This window comes from Oncorhynchus keta, chromosome 22 (genome assembly GCF_023373465.1).
Source record: "Oncorhynchus keta strain PuntledgeMale-10-30-2019 chromosome 22, Oket_V2, whole genome shotgun sequence".
NCBI lineage: Eukaryota > Metazoa > Chordata > Actinopteri > Salmoniformes > Salmonidae > Oncorhynchus > Oncorhynchus keta.
Genome location: NC_068442.1, coordinates 43,652,221 through 43,672,668, shown reverse-complemented (window position 1 = coordinate 43,672,668; position 20,448 = coordinate 43,652,221). Strand labels below are relative to the sequence as shown.

The window sequence follows — 20,448 nt, the reverse complement described above, 5'->3', positions numbered from 1 at the left end:
CCACTACCTTATGCCTTATGGTTACATAATTAAATAAATAAGAATAAGAATAGCTAGTGTAAAGTACAGTATATTGTACCTATTATGAAATAGTATCCCACAATCTGGTTATTAGGCTATGATATAAAATGAAAAGGAATTAAATAAATATGATTCTACATATTTCCATAGCCTATACATTACATACCCTACACCCATTCAATTTCATTATTCATCCTTCTTTAAAACCACTTAATTAACTGTAATTAATAGCACATAAACTCTTTGTTAATACTGACATTTTTATTTTACCTTTATTTTAGCAGTGAGTCCCATTGAGATCAATGTCTATTTTATAAGGGAGCACTGCATACACAATTTCCAAATACAACATCATACAAATATACAAGATTTCAAACACACTCAAGAGAAACAATCACATTCCTCAGTAAAGAGGTCCCCAATCAATAATTTGAACTTTATGAAATTGTGTCATACTTAACCCTGCGTTCATTATGACCATGCGGAGGTACCTACAGAGCGCTCTGGATTCTGCGAGAGGGAAGAGAACTGATGTACTGTATCAGCGCTAATCCGCTACATTGAGGCATGCGCTCGTTTCACTGGTAGAAAGTCAGGTATTATTTGGCGCAATAGTGGATGGGCTGCAACGTTTTCAGCAACGTGGATGCTCGGGCATCTAAACCGTGGTGTAAAGTGGACAATTTACGGAAGACATCCACAAAATGAAGACACTAGTGGTATGTTTTTTTTTTATAACTCTTGGAAAGAGCGAAGTTAAGGGAAAAATAGACATCTAGCCTACTTCTACAGTATCGTGCTGCGAGTCTTGTCTACTGTACTCTCCTGTTTAAACATGTTCCTCTCTCTCTATAACAATGGGTTGGATGATGGATTTAAAGATTAGAATTTAAAGAGTTCCAGAGCGTACAGCTGTCATTGTTTTTAAATCATAGAGCGCATCTGTTGTTTTGAGTAGGCCTAGTGGATGAGATGAGAAAAATGAAATGTAATCACAGAAAGAAGATATATGCTATTATTTGTCATCGCACAATCATTTTTCTAAGCTGTTAACAGAGTTTAAAATGTCTCATTTGTCATTATATTGTACAATAGAAATGCTATAAATAAGTCACTAAAGCGGCAATATGTAGCATTTCGGGGACCCGACAAAATGAACATGGAAAAATGAGATGGATCTGTCATTCTCTTTCAAAGCTAGTCTAAGAAGTGGTAGAGTGGTTCTGTGTGCACTATTTATATGCATCCCGTTCTTAAATTGAGTTATTTTTCGGTTTTGTTTAGGCCTAACAGCTTCAAACAGCTGAAAATACAATATTTTTGGTTATTGAAAATATATTTCACAGCTGTTTAGATGGTACAATGAATCTCTACACTATACATTGACTTGTTTTGTCACGTAAACTGAAATTAGGCGAACTAATAGTATACTGCTTTTTTCTTCTTCTTGCAAACCGGTTGAGTACCTCATGATATAGCCTATTTTACCAATTCCCTCCATATTATAGTTCCATGGGGTTATCGGCATTATCGTTATTACCATGGGTACCATTCTTATGGTTGTGTACAACAACAGCTTCACCGACACGTCAGAGTTTCACTCAGAGAAGCCCGGGAAAGCGCAGCCTAAACCACCAAGAGCCCTATCATCAACCCTAGAGGGCTACACTGGACTCATCAATCAACAGGTAAGCAGTAGGCTACACTGGACTCATCAATTAACAGGTAAGCAGTAGGCTACACTGGACTCATCAATCAACAGGTAAGCAGTAGGCTACACTGGACTCATCAATCAACAGGTAAGCAGTAGGCTACACTGGACTCATCAATCAACAGGTAAGCAGTAGGCTACACTGGACTCATCAATCAACAGGTAAGCAGTAGGCTACACTGGACTCATCAATCAACAGGTAGGCTACACTGACTATTAGTGCTGGGTGATATGGTATCACTATAACTATGGTATCACTATATATATATTTTTTAAATTACGGTATTGTAGTATTTGACAGTATTTTATGTTTTTGATAATAATAATAATAATAATAATAATAATAATAATAATAAAAGTTCTAAATATTCTTTATGAGTAGTTCATGACCCTAGAGTGGAAATTCGAAGTGATTTCAATGGGTCTTTCTCCATTCTGAATGTTTAATATTGTTCGGGCTAAGTTCAAACAAAAAACACTTTCAGCATTTCAATACATTTCTGTATTTCCGTCACTTTTTAATGTTAATCTAATTCTATAGTTGGAATATAGTGGGCAGCACCTTAAATACAATGTTTGACATGACAACGAATGAATAAACCAGGAAGGAATTATTGACAGTGTCGGAGCTAAAGTGTTGGTCAGTGTTTCCAGGGAAACCTAATTAGATGTTATATTACATGTTTTCTTACCTCGTGTAGCTAGTTAACATAATCATGCGTCGACTACTCCTCTCGACTACTCCTCTCAAAAAACATGCTTATCTAGGCCTCCACCAGCACTGATACCAGGCTGTATTAGCTAGATACATTTGCTCTGACTTAGTACATTTAGCAAGCTAACACTTTATTCTAGACAGAACTTGCTAAGAAAAGACAAACAAGCAGACAGTAGTTTTCAGACAGTAAGATACACAAACTAATATTGTCATTATGCCGCAGGAGGAGAGGGAGAAAGAAGACTCAAGTATCAAACGAAGTAAACCATAAAAACGTCCATTACATACGCCTGATTTGCATATCACATTTAACAAAACAAACATTGAAATACTGTTATACAAGGTAAAGTAAAAACCCAAACAGGTTCCTGCATCAATAGCGGTATATAATAAAATAAGGTATACTGCCCAGCCCTACTGACTATAATAATGTGGTTTTCTGTACAAAGAATGTATGGACAACCAATGCTGTCAACAGACTAAGGTTGTTACATGTATAATTTATTTCAAAGGCTTTGTAGCCTAGATATTTCAACATTTTCGGTATTCAGTAAATCCTATCTTCCAAAGCACTGTTTACGACATGATCACTAGACTTTTCAATTCCCTGATGCCCTTTGTTGCCACACACACCTTCATACAGTCTGTTTAAGGTTAAATCATTTGGTATTGGTATTTTAGTATTATATTAGGATTCCGATTAGCTTTTGCAATAGCAGCATCTGCCTCTTCCTGGGGTTCACACAAAACATGAAAAATGAATACAGAACATAAATAGACAAGAACAGCTCAAGAACTGAACTACACACATTTAAAACAAACTAAGGTGAGGGCTAATCGATTCCGTGTCTTTTGAGTACAGTTGTAATCTGTGGCCTTACCCGATATGTTGGGCATCAGGCACCTGAGAGGCACATTGATTGCTCTAGTGATGTTGTGCATTTGTAATTCATGCTGCTCCTCCTGATATGTATTCAGTTGTCGTTCAGGTAATACTGGCAGGTCAGCTCACATGAATATGAATAGCCCAGGTACTGTAGGCTACACTTGAAATGGCATATTGCTAAAGCTTGGGGGATTTCCCTTGAGCCAGACTGACTGGGTATAGGCCTTTGATAATGGTAACCGTTTGCAGTATGTTTGAGTTCCATTTCCAAAGCAGTCAATTAGGATGATTGGTAGTCAGATTAATTTGATTAATTTGTCTTGAAAGCAATGCCATTATAACAGTTTGTAGATTATACAGGGTTTGGTTTATGGACAGTTTATGGGCAGTCAGTGTACTTTGCTGTATTAAGATCATAGTGTACTTTAGGTCTATCTGTCCATTAGAAAGTGTCCTTTCTTCAACTATTTTCCGTTTTGATGTACAGGTGGAGTATCTTAATTTGGTTAATGTGTTGTCGCTGAGAATTTTTCTGCACTGCAGGAAATTCAAATGAGCCTTGTGATTTACATAAAGTCACTGAAAAGCTGCAGTTCTCTTTCTCTCTCGCTTAAACGCTAAAGCACAAGAAAGAATAACTGTCCTATTACTGTAGATCCTACTTTGACATTCAAATGTACAAAAATGTATTTGAAATGCAGCCGTACACATCAATAACCATTGTTTTACATAGCTTTATAACACAAAATAGATATTGATCTCCATTACGACATACACCTAAACTATAGCCTATCACAACTAATTTCACATTAGAATAATTTCTTTTTTACAATCAAAAACTGGTCAAATTAAGATCCTACATCTGTACTGTGTACTGTTTTGACCATCAGAATATATTTCAGCTATGCACTTTTTCTTCATTTCAGATGTGAATTACTTACTTTTAGTAGTTGTTATTTGAATTGGGAAACAGATGCATGACAGAACTGAATATATTGTTTTCTTTCTTTATGATAAGTACTTGAGTGTAGTCTAGACAATGTTGTCTCCTATATTACTGCAGTAGTCTCTTCGAGCTTGGCCGTATAGGTCTCGACAGGGATGCCCCATCTTAAAATTCTCTCTGTAGTTTGATACGCTTTCTCCAAATTCATAATTTATGCGTGTGCCTGACATAAAATATTTAATGAGAAAACTTATTTTAAGGAGAAGCATCCTGTGCATAAAGCTTCAAAAGCTTCCCAAGTAGTCTCATACAAGAGCTAACTTAACCTGTATATCATATAGAGTAGCTTTATTCGTATACTAGCCTACTTTTCATTTCTCATGCTCACAGAGCTATGGTGGATAACACTGTGTTGACCTGAAAGTGGATCAAAAGGCTCATGATGTGTTTGGGTAACTGTTCCCTGTAGGAGAAAGCTATTCCTCCTTTAACTTCAGGCTGTGTAACAATCAAGCTGTGTATCGTTCCAAAATATCAAATGAAGCCATTGATAGTGCCTTTCATAACGCTGTCTGATTAAGATTGCATCTGCCCTTTGAACAGACATACACACACACACACACCAACAGACAGACAGACACACACATATACACACACATATACACACACACACATATACACACACACACATATATACACACACACACACACACATATACACACACATATACACACACATATATACACACACACACATATACACACACACATATATATATACACACACACACATATACACACACATATACACACACATATACACACACATATATACACACACACACACATATACACACACATATACACACACATATATACACACACACACACACACACACACACACACACACACACACACACACACACACACACACACACACACACACACACACACACACACACACACACACACACACACACACACACACACACACACACACACACACACACACACAGAGCAGACAGACAAACCCTCAACCCCAGTAAAAGTTCTCCAGTCAGACAAAATGGTGTGCCTCATGGGTTGTTGTTAGTTCCTTTGGATTTTGCTTGTTGTTGTTCCTGAATGAATGAAGATGCATAGCATACTCGTAGTATTGTGCATGTTGGTTCTGTAGCCAGGGACTAACTTACACTACTAAAGGTATGTGGACACCTTCTCGTCGAACATCTCCAAAATCATGGGTATTAATATGGTGTTGGTCTCCCCGTTGCTACTATAACAGCCTGCACTCTTCTGGGAAGGCTTTCCACTAGATGTTGGAGCATTGCTTCCATTGAATTCAGCCACAAGAGTGTTCCAATTACTAATCCCAAAGGTGTTCAAAGGCATTGAGGTCAGGGCTCTGTGCAGGCCCGTCAAGTCCGACAAACCATTTCCTTATGGACATCGCTTTGTGCATGTGGGCATTGTCATGCTGAAACAGGAAGGGCCTTCCCCAAACTGTTGCCACAAAGTTGGAAGCACAGAATTGTCTAGAATGTCATTTTATGCCGTAGTTTTAAGATCTCCCTACACTTTAACTAATGGGCCTAGCCCCAACCATGTAAAACAGCCCCAGACCATTATTTATCCTCCACCAAACTTTACAGTTGGCACTATGAATTGGGTCAGGAAGTGTTCTCCTGGCATCCGCCAAACCCAGGTTCGTCAGTCGGCCTGCCAGATGGTGAAGCATGATTCATCACTCCAGAGAACGCGTTTCCACTGCTCCAGAGACCACTGTCGGCGAGCTTTACAAGCAAGCAAGCATCCCAGAAAAGTGCTCAAAATAGCCCATGTTAACCTATGTAGCTTAAGAGACAAGGTTCATGAAATTAATAACATGCTAGTAACATATGACATTCATATTCTGACTATCTCTGAAACTCACTTAGACAATACCTTTGATGATACAGTGGTAGCAATACAATTGTATAACAGAATGCCAATGGTGGAGGTGTTGCTGTTTATATTCAGACCCACTTTGCTGTAAAGATTAGAGAGGGTCTCATGTAGTAATATGGCTACAGGTTCATCTGCCTCACCTAAAGCCCATTATTGTGGGAAGCTGCTATAAACCTCTAAGTGCTAACAGACAGTATCTGGATAACATGTGTGAAATCCTTGATATGTATGTGATATCAACAGAGAGGTATATTTTCTTGGTGATTTAAATATTGACTGGCTTTCATCAAGCTGCCCAGAAAAAGCTTCAAACTGTAACCAGTGCCTGCAACCTGGTTCAGGTTATCAGTCATTTACATTACATTTACATTTAAGTCATTTAGCAGACGCTCTTATCCAGAGCGACTTACAAATTGGTGCATTCACCTTATGACATCCAGTGGAACAGTCACTTTACAATAGTGCATCGAAATCTTAAAAGGGGGGGTGAGAAGGATTACTTATCCTATCCTAGGTATTCCTTAAAGAGGTGGGGTTTCAGGTGTCTCCGGAAGGTGGTGATTGACTCCGCTGTCCTGGCGTCGTGAGGGAGTCAACCTACCAGGGTAGTTACAAACAGCACAGGAATGAAATCATTAACATGTATTGATCACATCTTTACTAATGCTGCAGAAATGTGCTTGAAAGCAGTATACAGATCCATTGGCTGTAGTGATGGCAATATAGTAGAAAAACCAACGTTCTAAAAGCTGGGCCTAATATAGTGTGTAAGCGGTCATACAATAAGTTTTGTAGTGAATCCTATGTTGTTGATGTAAATAATATTTGTTGGTCTGTGGTGTGTAATGAGGAGCAAACAGACGTTGCACTTGACACATTTATGAAATTGCCACTCCTATTTGCTATAACTTCAATTTAATCCTACTAGAAAGTGTGTGCCTTCAGGCCTGGAGGGAAGCGAAAGTCATTCCGCTACCAAATAATAGTAATGGCTCAAATAGCCGACCAATCAGCCTGTTAACAACCCTTAGTAACATTTTCGAAGAAATTGTGTTTAACCAGATACAGGGATAACTTACAGTAAACAAATTGACAACAGACTTTTAGCACTCTTATAGGGAAGGACATTTAACAAGCACAGTACACAAATGAGTGATGAGTGGCTGAGATAAAATGATGACAAAAGATTTTGGGGGCTGTTTTGTTAGACTTCAGTGTGGCTTTTGACATTATCGATCATAGTTTCCTGCTGGAAAAACTTATGTGTTATAGCTTCACATCTCCTGCTATATTGTGGATAAAGAGTTGCCTGTCTAACATAACACAGAGGGTGTTTTTTTAATGGAAGCCTCTCCAACATAATCCAGGTAGAGTCTGGAATTCCCCAAGGTAGCTGTCTAGGCCCCTTACTTTTTTCAATCTTTAATAACGACATGGCACTGGCTTTGAGTAAAGCCAGTGTGTCTTTGTATGGGGATGACTCAACACTATGCACGTCAGTTACTACAGCGACTGAAATGACTGCAACACTTAACAAAGAGCTGCAGTTCATTTCAGAATGGGTGGCAATGAATACATTTGTCCTAAATATTTAAACAATTAAAAGCATTGTATTTGGTACAAATCATTCGCCAAACCATAACCTCAACTAAATATCGTAATAAATAATGTGGAAATTGAGCAAGTTGAGGTGACTAAACTGCTTGGAGTAATCCTGGATTGTAAACATGGTCAAAACATATTGATACAACAGTAGCTAATATTGGGAGAAGTCTGTCTATAATAAAGTGTTGTCTACTGTACCTTCTTAATAGCACTATCAACAAGGCAGGTCCTACATGCCCTAGTTTTGTCGCACCTGGACCACTGTTCAGTTGTGTGGTCAGGTGCCACAAAGAGGGACTTAGGAAAATTGCAATTGGCTCAGAACAGAGCAGCACAGCTGGCCCTTGGATGTACACAGAGAGCTAACATTAATAATATGCATGTTAATCTCTCCTGGCTCAAAGTGGAGAGATTGACTTCATCACTACTTGTATTTGACATGTTGAAAGTACCGAGCCGTCTGTTTAAACGACTAGCATACAGCTCAGACACTAATGCATACCCCTCAAGACATTCCACCAGAGGTCTCTTCACAGTCCCCAAGTCCAGAACAGACTATGGGAGGCGAACAAAACTGCATACAGTAGAGCCATGACTACATGGAACTCTATTCCGCATCAGGTAACTGATGCAAGCAGTAGAATCAGATTTAAAAAACAGATAAAAATACACATAATGGAACAACGGGGACTGTGAAGCAACACAAACATGCACACACACACACACACACACACACACACACACACACACACACACACACACACACACACACACACACACACACACACACACACACACACACACACACACACACACACACACATAATAACATCCGCACTATACACACACTTACACATGGATTTTGTGTTATAAATATGTGGTAGTGGATGAGGGGCCTGAGGGCACACACTTAGTGTGTTGTGAAATCTGTTATGAATATATTGTAATGTTTTTACAATTGTATAACTGCCTTAATTTTTCCGGACCCCAGGAAGAGTAGCTACTGCCTTGGGGATCCATAGGGAATACAAATACAAGTACTCCACCCGACGCTTGGCATTGTGCATGGTGATTTTAGACTTGTATGCGGCTGCTCAGCCATGGAAACCCATTTCATGAAGCTCCTGATGAACAGTTATTGTACTGAAGTAGCTTCTAGAGGCACTTTGGAACTCGGTAGTGAGTGTTGCAACCGAGTAAATAATTTATTTTGGTGCTCCTCGCTTCAGAACTCGGAGGTCCAGTTCTGTGAGTTTGTGTTCTCTACCATTTTGTGACCACTTCCTACCACTTTGAGCAGTTGTTTCTCCTAGACGTTTCCACTTCACAATAACAGCACTTACAGTTGACAGGGCAGTTCTAGCAGGGCAGGAATTTGATGAAACTGACTTGTTGGAAAGGTGGCATCTTATGACGGTGCCACATTGAAAGTAACTGAGCTCTTCAGTGAGGCATTCTACTGACAATGTTTATCTATGGAGATTGCATGTCGGTGGGCTCAATTTTATAAATCTGTCAGCAATGGGTTTGGTTGAAATAGCCGAATCCACTAATTTGAAGGGGTGTCCATATACTTTTGTAAATACTGTATAGTGTTTCAGAATGCAGAAAAGATAGGTCTCCTCTGCCTGTCTTCCTGCTCCCTCAGGTTGTGATACAGGAGTAGTGAGCCACGGCACGTGAAAGGACTCTGTGTCTCTCAGGTGGCTCCAGACAAGGAGAGGCTACAAAGGACAGGAGTTGAGAACAGGAAAAAATCAGGAGCTGTGTCTGGAGATGTTCTGTTCACGGTTGAATGGTTACAAGCTTCAGAGAGTTTTGGCTGCTATTGTACTGTACATGTGCAGCACAACTAAGTCCTCTTTTCTTCCAGCTTCCCAAACTTTTCCAGAAAATCAGAAGCAATTTAAAGTCCACTCCCAGCCAAGAGCTAGAATGTGATGATGAAATAATAGAGTAACTTGGACTAAGCAGGTTAGAAATAAGTTTTTACTTTGTTATATTTGGTCTAAATCCAAGAAAAGACAGCACAATGAGTACATCTAGTTGTTCTTCTCATTCTCCCCATATCATGATATTGTGTCTGACACACATGTGGGATCTTCATTTGATCCAGTTTACTACAGCAGGAAAAGAATCCTGCAGCAACAGGACATGTGAATTGTTATGTGGATTATTTTTTATCAATATTTTTGTAGGGGTTGATACATTTTACATAAGGCAAAATCAAGTCGGAAATTTCAACGTGGAAATTACAAACTTCAGAAGCCTTTTTTATACCTCAAATACCCTACAAGTTTTATATTTCCTGCATTGAAGGAAAGTTATCCTGCAAAAGGGTGATCAAATTAAGATGCAACATCTGTATTCATTATGTATTGAAAAATCTTCCCTTTTGTTGTTCTCTGCCATCCTATTGACAGCTGGCAGTATAGCTGCATGATGTATACTGTACTTCATCAATCGTGGACTGCCTTATCTCAGAGTCTGTTCTCCCCCTGTGGGGACTCTCAACTTTAGCTCTGTACTGTAGCTTCCATTAGATCCAGAAAATTATTATCTGGACTCAGAGCCTTTGAGCCTGGTATCAATCACTATCTGGACTCAGAGTCTTTGAGCCTGGCATCAATCACTCTCGGCACTCAGAGCCTTTGAGCCTGGTATAAATCTCCAGACCCACCCAGAGACGGTTGGAATTGGCCTATGCTGCAGGGCTCCTTGATCACACACATACACACTCGTGTGGTGTACACAACCCCACAACTAACCCCAATACAGCCCCAGCTGCGTGAGAGATCTCTTTCAACCTGAGGACAGAGTTATACAGTATTTACTGAAGGAGTCAATTTATGACTCCTTAACTTATGTGCATACCTTCTTTCATTCTGGGTGGTGGATCTGTGAGCTTGGTGGTGGTGGTAGTAGTGGTAGTGGTGGTGGCGGTAGTAGTGGTGGTGGTGGTGGTGGTCGTAGTGGTAGTAGTGGTGGTGACGGTAGTAGTGGTGGTGGTGGTAGTAGTGGTAGTGGTGGTGGCGGTAGTAGTGGTGGTGGTGGCGGTAGTAGTAGTGGTGGGGGTGGATCTGTGAGCTTGGTGGTGGTGGCGATAGTAGTGGTGGTAGCGGTAGTAGTAGTGGTGGTGGTGGTGGTGGTGGTAGTGGTGGTTGTGGATCTGTGAGCTAGGTGGTGGTGGTGGTGGATCTGTGAGCTAGGTGGTGGTGGTGGTAGTGGTGATGGATCTGTGAGCCTGGTGGTGGTTGTGGATCTGTGAGCTAGGTGGTGGTGGTGGTTGTGGTTGTGATGGTGTTGGATATGTGAGCTAGGTGGTGGTGATGGTTGTAGTGGTGGTGGTGGTTGTGGTTGTGGTTGTAGTGGTGGTGGTGGTGGTGGTGGTGGTTGTGATGGTGTTGGATATGTGAGCTAGGTGGTGGTGATGGTTGTGGTTGTAGTGGTGGTGGTGGTGATGGTTGTGGTTGTAGTGGTGGTGGTTGTGGTTGTAGTGGTGGTGGTGGTGGTTGTGGTTGTGATGGTGTTGGATATGTGAGCTAGGTGATGGTGGTGGTTGTGGTTGTAGTGGTGGTGGTGGTGGTTGTGATGGTGTTGGATATGTGAGCTAGGTGGTGGTGGTGGTTGTGGTTGTAGTGGTGGTGGTGGTTGTGGTTGTGATGATGTTGGATATGTGAGCTAGGTGGTGGTGGTGGTGGTTGTGGTTGTAGTGGTCGTGGTTGTGGTTGTAGTGGTGGTGGTGGTGGTTGTGGTTGTGATGGTGTTGGATATGTGAGCTAGGTGGTGGTAATGGTGGTGGTTGTGGTTGTAGTGGTGGTGGTGGTTGTGGTTGTGGTTGTGGTTGTAGTGGTGGTGGTGGTCGTTGTGGTTGTGATGGTGTTGGATATGTGAGCTAGGTGGTGGTAATGGTGGTGGTTGTGGTTGTAGTGGTGGTGGTGGTTGTGGTTGTGGTTGTGGTTGTGATGGTGTTGGATATGTGAGCTAGGTGGTGGTGATGGTTGAGGTTGTAGTGGTGGTGGTGATGGTTGTGGTTGTAGTGGTGGTGGTTGTGGTTGTAGTGGTGGTGGTGGTGGTTGTGGTTGTGATGGTGTTGGATATGTGAGCTAGGTGGTGGTGATGGTTGTGGTTGTAGTGGTGGTGGTGATGATGGTTGTGGTTGTAGTGGTGTTGGATATGTGAGCTCTAGCTTCTTCATGTCTGATCCTGGAGGCTGATAAAGGCCACATATATTTTGATATTTGTTTCAGTAGTCCATTGTTAACATAGTTCCAAAATGTTTTCATTTTGCATCATATGATGCAAAATACATCATACGGGTATGATTTCTGTAGTTTGAAAGTTATATATCTTGAAAATTCAATTGATGATAAGCAAAACATTTTGGGACTATGTCAACAATGGACTAATGAAACAAATACCAAAATATTGTTTTTGGGTTGAGTTTTCCTTTAATCATGATGAATAACAGGAGAGGTTATTCCTTTTTACCTCCTACGTACCACATACCACCCAGTTCCTGCCCCACTATCTGTGCTTTGGAGCTTTAGACAATGAATATGATGTGTTTCCTCTCTAACTCCCAGGAAGCTCCGATTCAAACTTCCAATAGACAGCTCTGCAAGCGTTATAATGTCAAAATATGTTCGTTACTCACCAAATACAGTATGGAGTTTCAATGAGCAACTATCTTCATTCACTCCCGTTTCTGCCAGTATGTACATCCCAAAAAGTTCTAAATACACATTTACAAGCTACCGAACAAAAATGCCTATTCAGCACCTCCAATGTATTGAGCTGTTGTAGACTTCGGACCTGTGTGTGGCACTAATGAATGATTTACATTGGAGGTGCAGGAATAGGCATCTTTTCAGTTACATTTTTATTTAAACCTTTTTTTGGATGTTCCAACTGGCCGTAACGGGAGTAAATGCAGATAGTTGCTCATCAAATCTCCATACAAAGGTTGGATCTTAACTTGATCACTCTTTTGTTGCAGAGAATTTTCCTGCTACTTCAGGAAATTCAAATGAGCCTTGTGAATACCTGAAAATGAGCCGTTCTCTTTCTCTCCATCTCGGAGCAGTTGAGTCATTGGGATCAGTGCTAGCTATCAAAATCATTTTCTCTCTTGCTCGCTCAAATGCTAGACCTAGGTCCTATTACTGTAACATCCAAATATACAAAAATCACCGACTCATGTCCGCTACATACAGTACCAGTCAAAAGTTCAGACACACCTACTCATTCAAGTTTTTTTTTAAATGTTTAAACTATTTTCTACATTGAAGAATAATAGTGAAGACATCAAAACTATGAAATAGTACATGTAAAATCATGTAGTAACCAAAAAAGTGATAAACAAAAAACATAGATTTTTTTATATTTTATATTCTTCAAAGTAGCCACCCTTTGCCTTGATGACAGCTTTGCACACTCTTGGAATTCTCTCAACGAGCTTCACCTGGAATGCTTTTCCAACAGTCTTGAATGAGTTCCCACATATGCTGAGCACTTGTTGGCTACTTTTCCTTCACTCTCCAGTCCAACTCATCCCAAACCATCTTAATTGGGTTGAGGTCGGATGATTGTGGAGGCCAGGTCATCTGATGCAGCACTCCATCACTCTCCTTCTTGGTCAAATAGCCCTTACACAGCCTGGAGGTACGTTTTGGGTCATTGTTCTGTTGAAAAAGAAATGATAGTCCCACTAAGTGCAAACCAGATCGGATGGCGTATCGCTGCAGAGTGCTGTGGTAGCCCCATTCTGGTTAAGTGTGCCTTGAATTCTAAATAAATCACAAACAGTGTCACCAGCAAAGCACCCACATACCTCCTCCCCCATGCTTCACGCTGGGAACCACACATGCAGGGATCATATGTTCACCTATTCTGCATCTCACAAAGACACTGTAGTTGGAAACAAAAATCTCAAATGTGGACTCATCAGACTGGTCTAATGTCCATTGCTCGTGTTTCCTGGCCCAAGAAAGTCCCTTCTTATTTTTGGTGTTCTTTAGTAGTGGTTTCTTTGCAGAAATTCGACCATGAAGGCCTGATTTACGCAGTCTCCTCTGAACAGTTGATGTTAAGATGTGTCTCATACTTGAACACTGTGAAGCATTTATTTGGGCTGCAATTTCTGAGGCTGTTAACTGAATTTATACTCTGCAGCAGAGGTAAGTCTGGGTCTTCCTTTGCTGTGGTGGTCCTCATGAGAACCAGTTTCATTATAGCCCTTGATAGTTTTTACAACTGCACTTGAAGAAACTTTCTTGAAATTTTCCAGATTTTCTTGAACTTCATATCTTAAAGTAATGATGGACTGTCATTTCTCTTTGCTTATTTCAGCTGATAATCAGCCATAATATGGCAAGATATGGCAGGCTGTATCACATCCAGCCTTGATTGGGAGTCCCATAGGGCGGCGCACAATTGTCCCAGCATAGTCCGGGTTTGGCCAGGGTAGGCCGTCATTGTAAATACGAATTTGTTCTTTACTGACTTGCCTAGTTAAAGAAAGGTTACATTTTAAAAAACGAATTACAAAAATAAATTGTTCTTTTACATGTCCATATTTATGGCTATCTTCTGTATACCACCCCTACCTTGTCACAACACAACTGATTGGCTCAAACTTATTAAGAAGGATAGAAATTCCACAAGTTAACTTTTAACAAGACACACCTATTATTTGAAATGCATTCTAGGTGACTACCTCATGAAGCTTGTTGAGAGAATGACAAGTGTGTGCAAAGCTGTCATCAAGGCAAAGGTTGGCTACTTTGAAGAATCTCAAAGTTTTTTAACACTTTTTTGGTTATTACATGATTCCATATCTGTTATTTCATAGTTTTGATGTCTTCATTATTAATCTACAATGTAGAAAATAGTTAAAAAAAATAAAGAAGAACGCTTGAATGAGTAGTTGTGTCCAAACGTTTGACTGGTACTGTAAGTATGAAGATATCACTTATCAGTGAACCAATAATTAATAATTGTAGTGAATTCAGGTGGAATTTTCGAACTTGTAGAGTTTTCCTTGCTCTTCCTCAAAATCTCTAATGGACAAATACTGGTGCACCCAATACCTAGCTGTAGATGTTGGCTTTGTTTTTAGTATTTTAGTAAGACTAATTTATACCAGTAGTTTATTAAACCGCGCCGATAAAGTTAGCATACAAATAAATATAGTAACACAGTTATTAATTTAGTGTTTGATCTCTGATCTACTTAATCAGACTTTATAATGAATCGATGTGTCACGCCCTGGCCATAGAGAGGTTTTTATTCTCTATTTTGGTTAGGCCAGGGTGTGAGTAGGGTGGACATTCTAGTTTCTTTATTTCTATGTTGGTGTGGTTCCCAATCAGAGGCAGCTGTCTATCGTTGTCTCTGATTGGGGATCATATATAAGTTGTCCTTTTTCGGTTGGGTTTTGTGGGTAGTTGTTTTCTGTTTAGTGTCTGCACCTGACAGAACTGTTTCGTTTCGTTGAACTTTGTTATTTTGTTGCAGTGTTAAGTTTTATTAAAAATCATGAACGCCTTCCACGCTGCACCTTGGTTCTCCTTCTTCATCCGACAACAGCCGTTACAAGATGCTCCTCCCATTGTGTTATTTTCTCCTCATTCTCTCTGTCACAGAGCCTGCCTTCTTTTCTGAGAATATCCCTCCCTCTTGCTTTCTCAGCATTGACAATCTGATTATAGCAGCAGAGTATCACACACAAACAAGCACAAACACACACACACACACACACACACACACACACACACACACACACACACACACACACACACACACACACACACACACACACACACACACACACACATGGTGGACTAGATACATTTAGTGACATCACAGTTCCATCCTCTGACTCACCTCTTCTCTCTCCTATCCTCCCTCTCTCCCTCTCCTCCCCTACCCCTCTCACCCCCTCTCCCTCCACCTCTGTTGCTTTGCCTGTTCCTGTTAAAGAGATGTTGACCTTTAAACAGTAGTGAGCAGCATCCTTCTGCACTGGCCTTTACACATGGTAATCACAAAACCTGTCTTTTCTGTAAATCTCCCTGCTAACGTGTGTGTGTGTGTGTGTGTGTGTGTGTGTGTGTGTGTGTGTGTGTGTGTGTGTGTGTGTGTGTGTGTGTGTGTGTGTGTGTGTGTGTGTGTGTGTGTGTGTGTGTGTGTGTGTGTGTGTCTATGCAAGTCTTTGTGTGTGTGTGTGTGTCTATGCAAGTCTGTGTGTGTGTGTGTCTATACAAGTCTTTGTGTGTGTGTGTATGTGTGTGTGTGTGTATGTGTGTGTGTGTGTATGTGCGTGTGTGTGTCTATACAAGTCTTTGTGTGTGTGGGTGTGTGTGTGTGTGTATGTGCATCCGTGTGTCTATACAAGTCTTGTGTGTGTGTGTGTGTGTGTCTATACAAGTCTTTGTGTGTGTGTGTGTGTGTGTGTGTGTGTGTGTGTGTGTGTGTGTGTGTGTGTGTGTGTGTGTGTGTGTGTGCGTGCGTGCGTGCGTGCGTGCGTGCGTGCGTGTGTGTGTGTGTGTGTGTGTGTTTTTTCGCATGTGTGTGTGTGTTTTCGCATGTGTGTGTGGGTTCATGACTCATTATTCCAGCCTTTTTGATGCTGTAATTATAAGAACTAGACAGAAACATGTAGATAATCAAAGAAAACCAGAAGTGCAGAACTGACTTATTTTTGAGACTGCCTGTCAATGATGCCCTTTACCAGTTTTATAGAACACCAGACAAAAACTAGTACATAGACTATTCCTAACATAGAGAATCAGTGTATTCCTGCCTAAGATATCAATCTGATATCGTAGCCCTTTCCTGCAGTCAATGACCAAAAGCGCCCTCTTTGGCCTCATGGGTGGAATGTTATTCATATTTTTCCTTGTTTTTTAATTAAAGATTTTAAAGATTATTAATAAATTAGTAAAGATTATTAGTAAAGTTTTTTTTTTAAACCAGACAAAAACCTGGTGTTTATCAAACAGTTTTTTTTTTACATTTCAGTCTTCTATGATGTATATAAAGTGTAATATTGGGGTGCAAACTCAAAATCAAAACTTTTTAAGCCCTTATCTTTTTAAGCCCTTAACCATGTGTGTGAGGTATATACTTTTGTTTCAAAAGTAGATTTGGTTAATACTACCAATAATCACTCTTTGTGACCGTGATTTAGCCCACTGCAGGAAAAGGTTAACCACATAACCTAAAGGCCTAGACAGAGACTAGCTAGATCAATGCTCAACCGAACCACAGCTAACTTTATTGGACATCATCCTCTGGATGTCATTAACACACGTAACCGATTGGCTGTGCTGCTGCTGTACTTCCTCCTCACTGATAGACATTTTTCAAAGGATCCCAGTCCTCATTAATCCAAGAGCACCACTTCTTCATGAACTGATAGATAGACGGGGCTGACAGGAAGTTGACAGGAAGCAATGAATATCATCACTGAGAGGCAACTGTATTCTGTATCTTGGATCTGAGTGGAAACCTGCAGTTTTTGTTTCAAGTTTTAATATCATGTGCACAAGCAGTGGTGTAAAGTACTTAAGTCGTTTTTTGTGTATCTGTTCTTTACTTGAGTATTTATATTGTTGACAACTTTTACTTTTACTCCACTACATTCCTAAAGAAAATGATGGACTTTTTACACTTTTTATTTTCCCTGACACTCAAAAGTACTTTTTGCATGATGAATGCTTAGCAGGACAGGAAAGTGGTCCAATTCATGCACTTATCAAAAGAACATCCCTGGTCATCTGTGTTCCCGGCTATCTGTAAATAAATTAAAAACAAGACAATTGTGCTGTCTGGTTTTCTAAATATAGGTAATTTGCAATGATTTATACTTTTTTACTTTTGATAGTTAAGTATATTTTTGCAATTACATTTACCTTCGATACTTAAGTATATTTAAAACCAAAGACTTTTAGACTTTTACTCAAGCATTATTTTACTGGGTGACTTTCACTTTTACTTGAGTTGGGAAAGTAAGAAGCTATATACAGGGTCTGTTCCAATACAGTATTTACAATGTTTAGGGATACTGGAGGGATAGAGGCAGATATGTATAGCGCTAAGGTGACTAGGGATCAGGATATATGATAAACAGAGTAGCAGCAGTGTATATGATGATTGAATGTGAGTGAGTGTGTAGACTCCGTATAAATGTGTGTGCATGTAATTAGTGTGTTGGAGTGTCAGTGTACGTCTGTAGAGTCCTGTGAGTGTGCATTAAAATAAATAATACAAGATAGTCTGTGTAGCCATTCTGTTAGCTATTTATCAGTGTTATCACTTGTGTTATCACGTCCTCTTTAAAACTGCTTAAAACACCGATCCTGTTTGTAACATGTTACATTCTAACAACATACATGTGGTGAAGAGACCTATTTATAAAAAGTGGAGTTCAGAAGGGGGTGTGATTTAAAAATGTGTGAATTTTAAATTCATATGCAGTCAAAATGACTGTCTCTGCGTTTCTAGTGTTAATGGAGCTTTGAGAAAGCATGTGCTTTTTGATCAAATGTTCTCTATGACATTAGATTAGAAGAAACAACTGTATTGACAATTGCCAATCCATCTTAAAGGGACATTACAGTAAAACAATGTTGTTGGTCAGATCTTTTCAAACCTCAAAAGGGGTTTTATGTTGAGAGAAGTCCACGTCCCAGGCCCATCTGGTTTGTAAATCAAGCAATATTTCACAATAGCAAATGAATGTAAAAGAGAAATACTGTTTGATTTCCAGTGAAATGTCCCCCCTCAGTGCATTTTGTCTTCAGAGTCAAACCACCTTCTGAATATTGATATTTTTATTCATCTGATCTAAAACATGCCTTTTCATTTTTTTATTGAACATTTATTTATCCAGGTTAGTGTCATTGAGAACATCTATTTATCCAGGTTAGTGTCATTGAGAACATCTATTTATCCAGGTTAGTGTCATTGAGAACATTTATTTATCCAGGGTAGTGTCATTGAGAACATCTATTTATCCAGGTTAGTGTCATTGAGAACATCTATTTATCCAGGTTAGTGTCATTGAGAACATCTATTTATCCAGGTTAGTGTCATTGAGAACATCTATTTATCCAGGTTAGTGTCATTGCGAACATCTATTTATCCAGGTTAGTGTCATTGAGAACATCTATTTATCCAGGTTAGTGTCATTGAGAACATTTATTTATCCAGGTTAGTGTCATTGAGAACATCTATTTATCCAGGTTAGTGTCATTGAGAACATCTATTTATCCAGGTTAGTGTCATTGAGAACATTTATTTATCCAGGTTAGTGTCATTGAGAACATCTATTTATCCAGGTTAGTGTCATTGAGAACATCTATTTATCCAGGTTAGTGTCATTGAGAACATCTATTTATCCAGGTTAGTGTCATTGAGAACATCTATTTATCCAGGTTAGTGTCATTGAGAACATTTATTTATCCAGGTTAGTGTCATTGAGAACATCTATTTATCCAGGTTAGTGTCATTGAGAACATCTATTTATCCAGGTTAGTGTCATTGAGAACATCTATTTATCCAGGTTAGTGTCATTGAGAACATATATTTATCCAGGTTAGTGTCATTGAGAACATCTATTTATCCAGGTTAGTGTCATTGAGATAACATCTATTTATCCAGGTTAGTGTCATTGAGAACATTTATTTATCCAGGTTAGTGTCATTGAGAACATCTATTTATCCAGGTTAGTGTCATTGAGAACATCTATTTATCCAGGTTAGTGTCATTGAGAACATCTATTTATCCAGGTTAGTGTCATTGAGAACATCTATTTATCCAGGTTAGTGTCATTGAGAACATCTATTTATCCAGGTTAGTGTCATTGAGAACATCTATTTATCCAGGTTAGTGTCATTGAGAACATCTATTTATCCAGGTTAGTGTCATTGAGAACATTTATTTATCCAGGTTAGTGTCATTGAGAGCATCTATTTATCCAGGTTAGTGTCATTGAGAACATCTATTTATCCAGGTTAGTGTCATTGAGAACATTTATTTATCCAGGTTAGTGTCAATGAGAACATCTATTTATCCAGGTTAGTGTCATTGAGAACATTTATTTATCCAGGTTAGTGTCAAATCAAATCAAATCAAATTTATTTATATAGCCCTTCGTACATCAGCTGATATCTCAAAGTGCTGTACAGAAACCCAGCCTAAAACCCCAAACAGCAAGCAATGCAGGTGTAGAAGCACGGTGGCTAGGAAAAACTCCCTAGAAAGGCCAAAACCTAGGAAGAAACCTAGAGAGGAACCAGGCTATGTGGGGTGGCCAGTCCTCTTCTGGCTGTGCCGGGTGGAGATCATAACAGAACATGGCCAAGATGTTCAAATGTTCATAAATGACCAGCATGGTCGAATAATAACAAGGCAGAACAGTTGAAACTGGAGCAGCAGCACAGTCAGGTGGACCGGGGACAGCAAGGAGTCATCATGTCAGGTAGTCCTGGGGCACGGTCCTAGGGCTCAGGTCCTCAGAGAGAGAGAAGAAAGAGAGAATTAGAGAGAGCATATGTGGGGTGGCCCGTCCTCTTCTGGCTGTGCCGGGTGGAGATTATAACATAAC

At 39.8% G+C, this 20,448-nt stretch overlaps 1 protein-coding gene across 3 annotated transcripts in view; it reads left to right on the top strand.

Annotated features, from left to right (window-relative positions):
* The first annotated feature begins 232 nt into the window (after positions 1 to 232).
* Positions 233 to 20,448, top strand: part of LOC118371896 (alpha-N-acetylgalactosaminide alpha-2,6-sialyltransferase 5-like) — a 45,703-nt gene continuing 25,487 nt past the window's right edge. Inside the window, exons 1-2 of one of the 3 annotated variants that reach the window (XM_035757542.2) lie at positions 233 to 740; positions 1,530 to 1,709. In XM_035757542.2, coding sequence (XP_035613435.2) covers positions 726 to 740; positions 1,530 to 1,709 — 195 coding nt within the window. In that variant the 5' untranslated portion in view covers positions 233 to 725. The remainder of the gene's footprint in view (positions 741 to 1,529; positions 1,710 to 20,448) is intronic. The other 2 variants (XM_035757541.2, XM_035757543.2) reach the window with 2 other exon arrangements.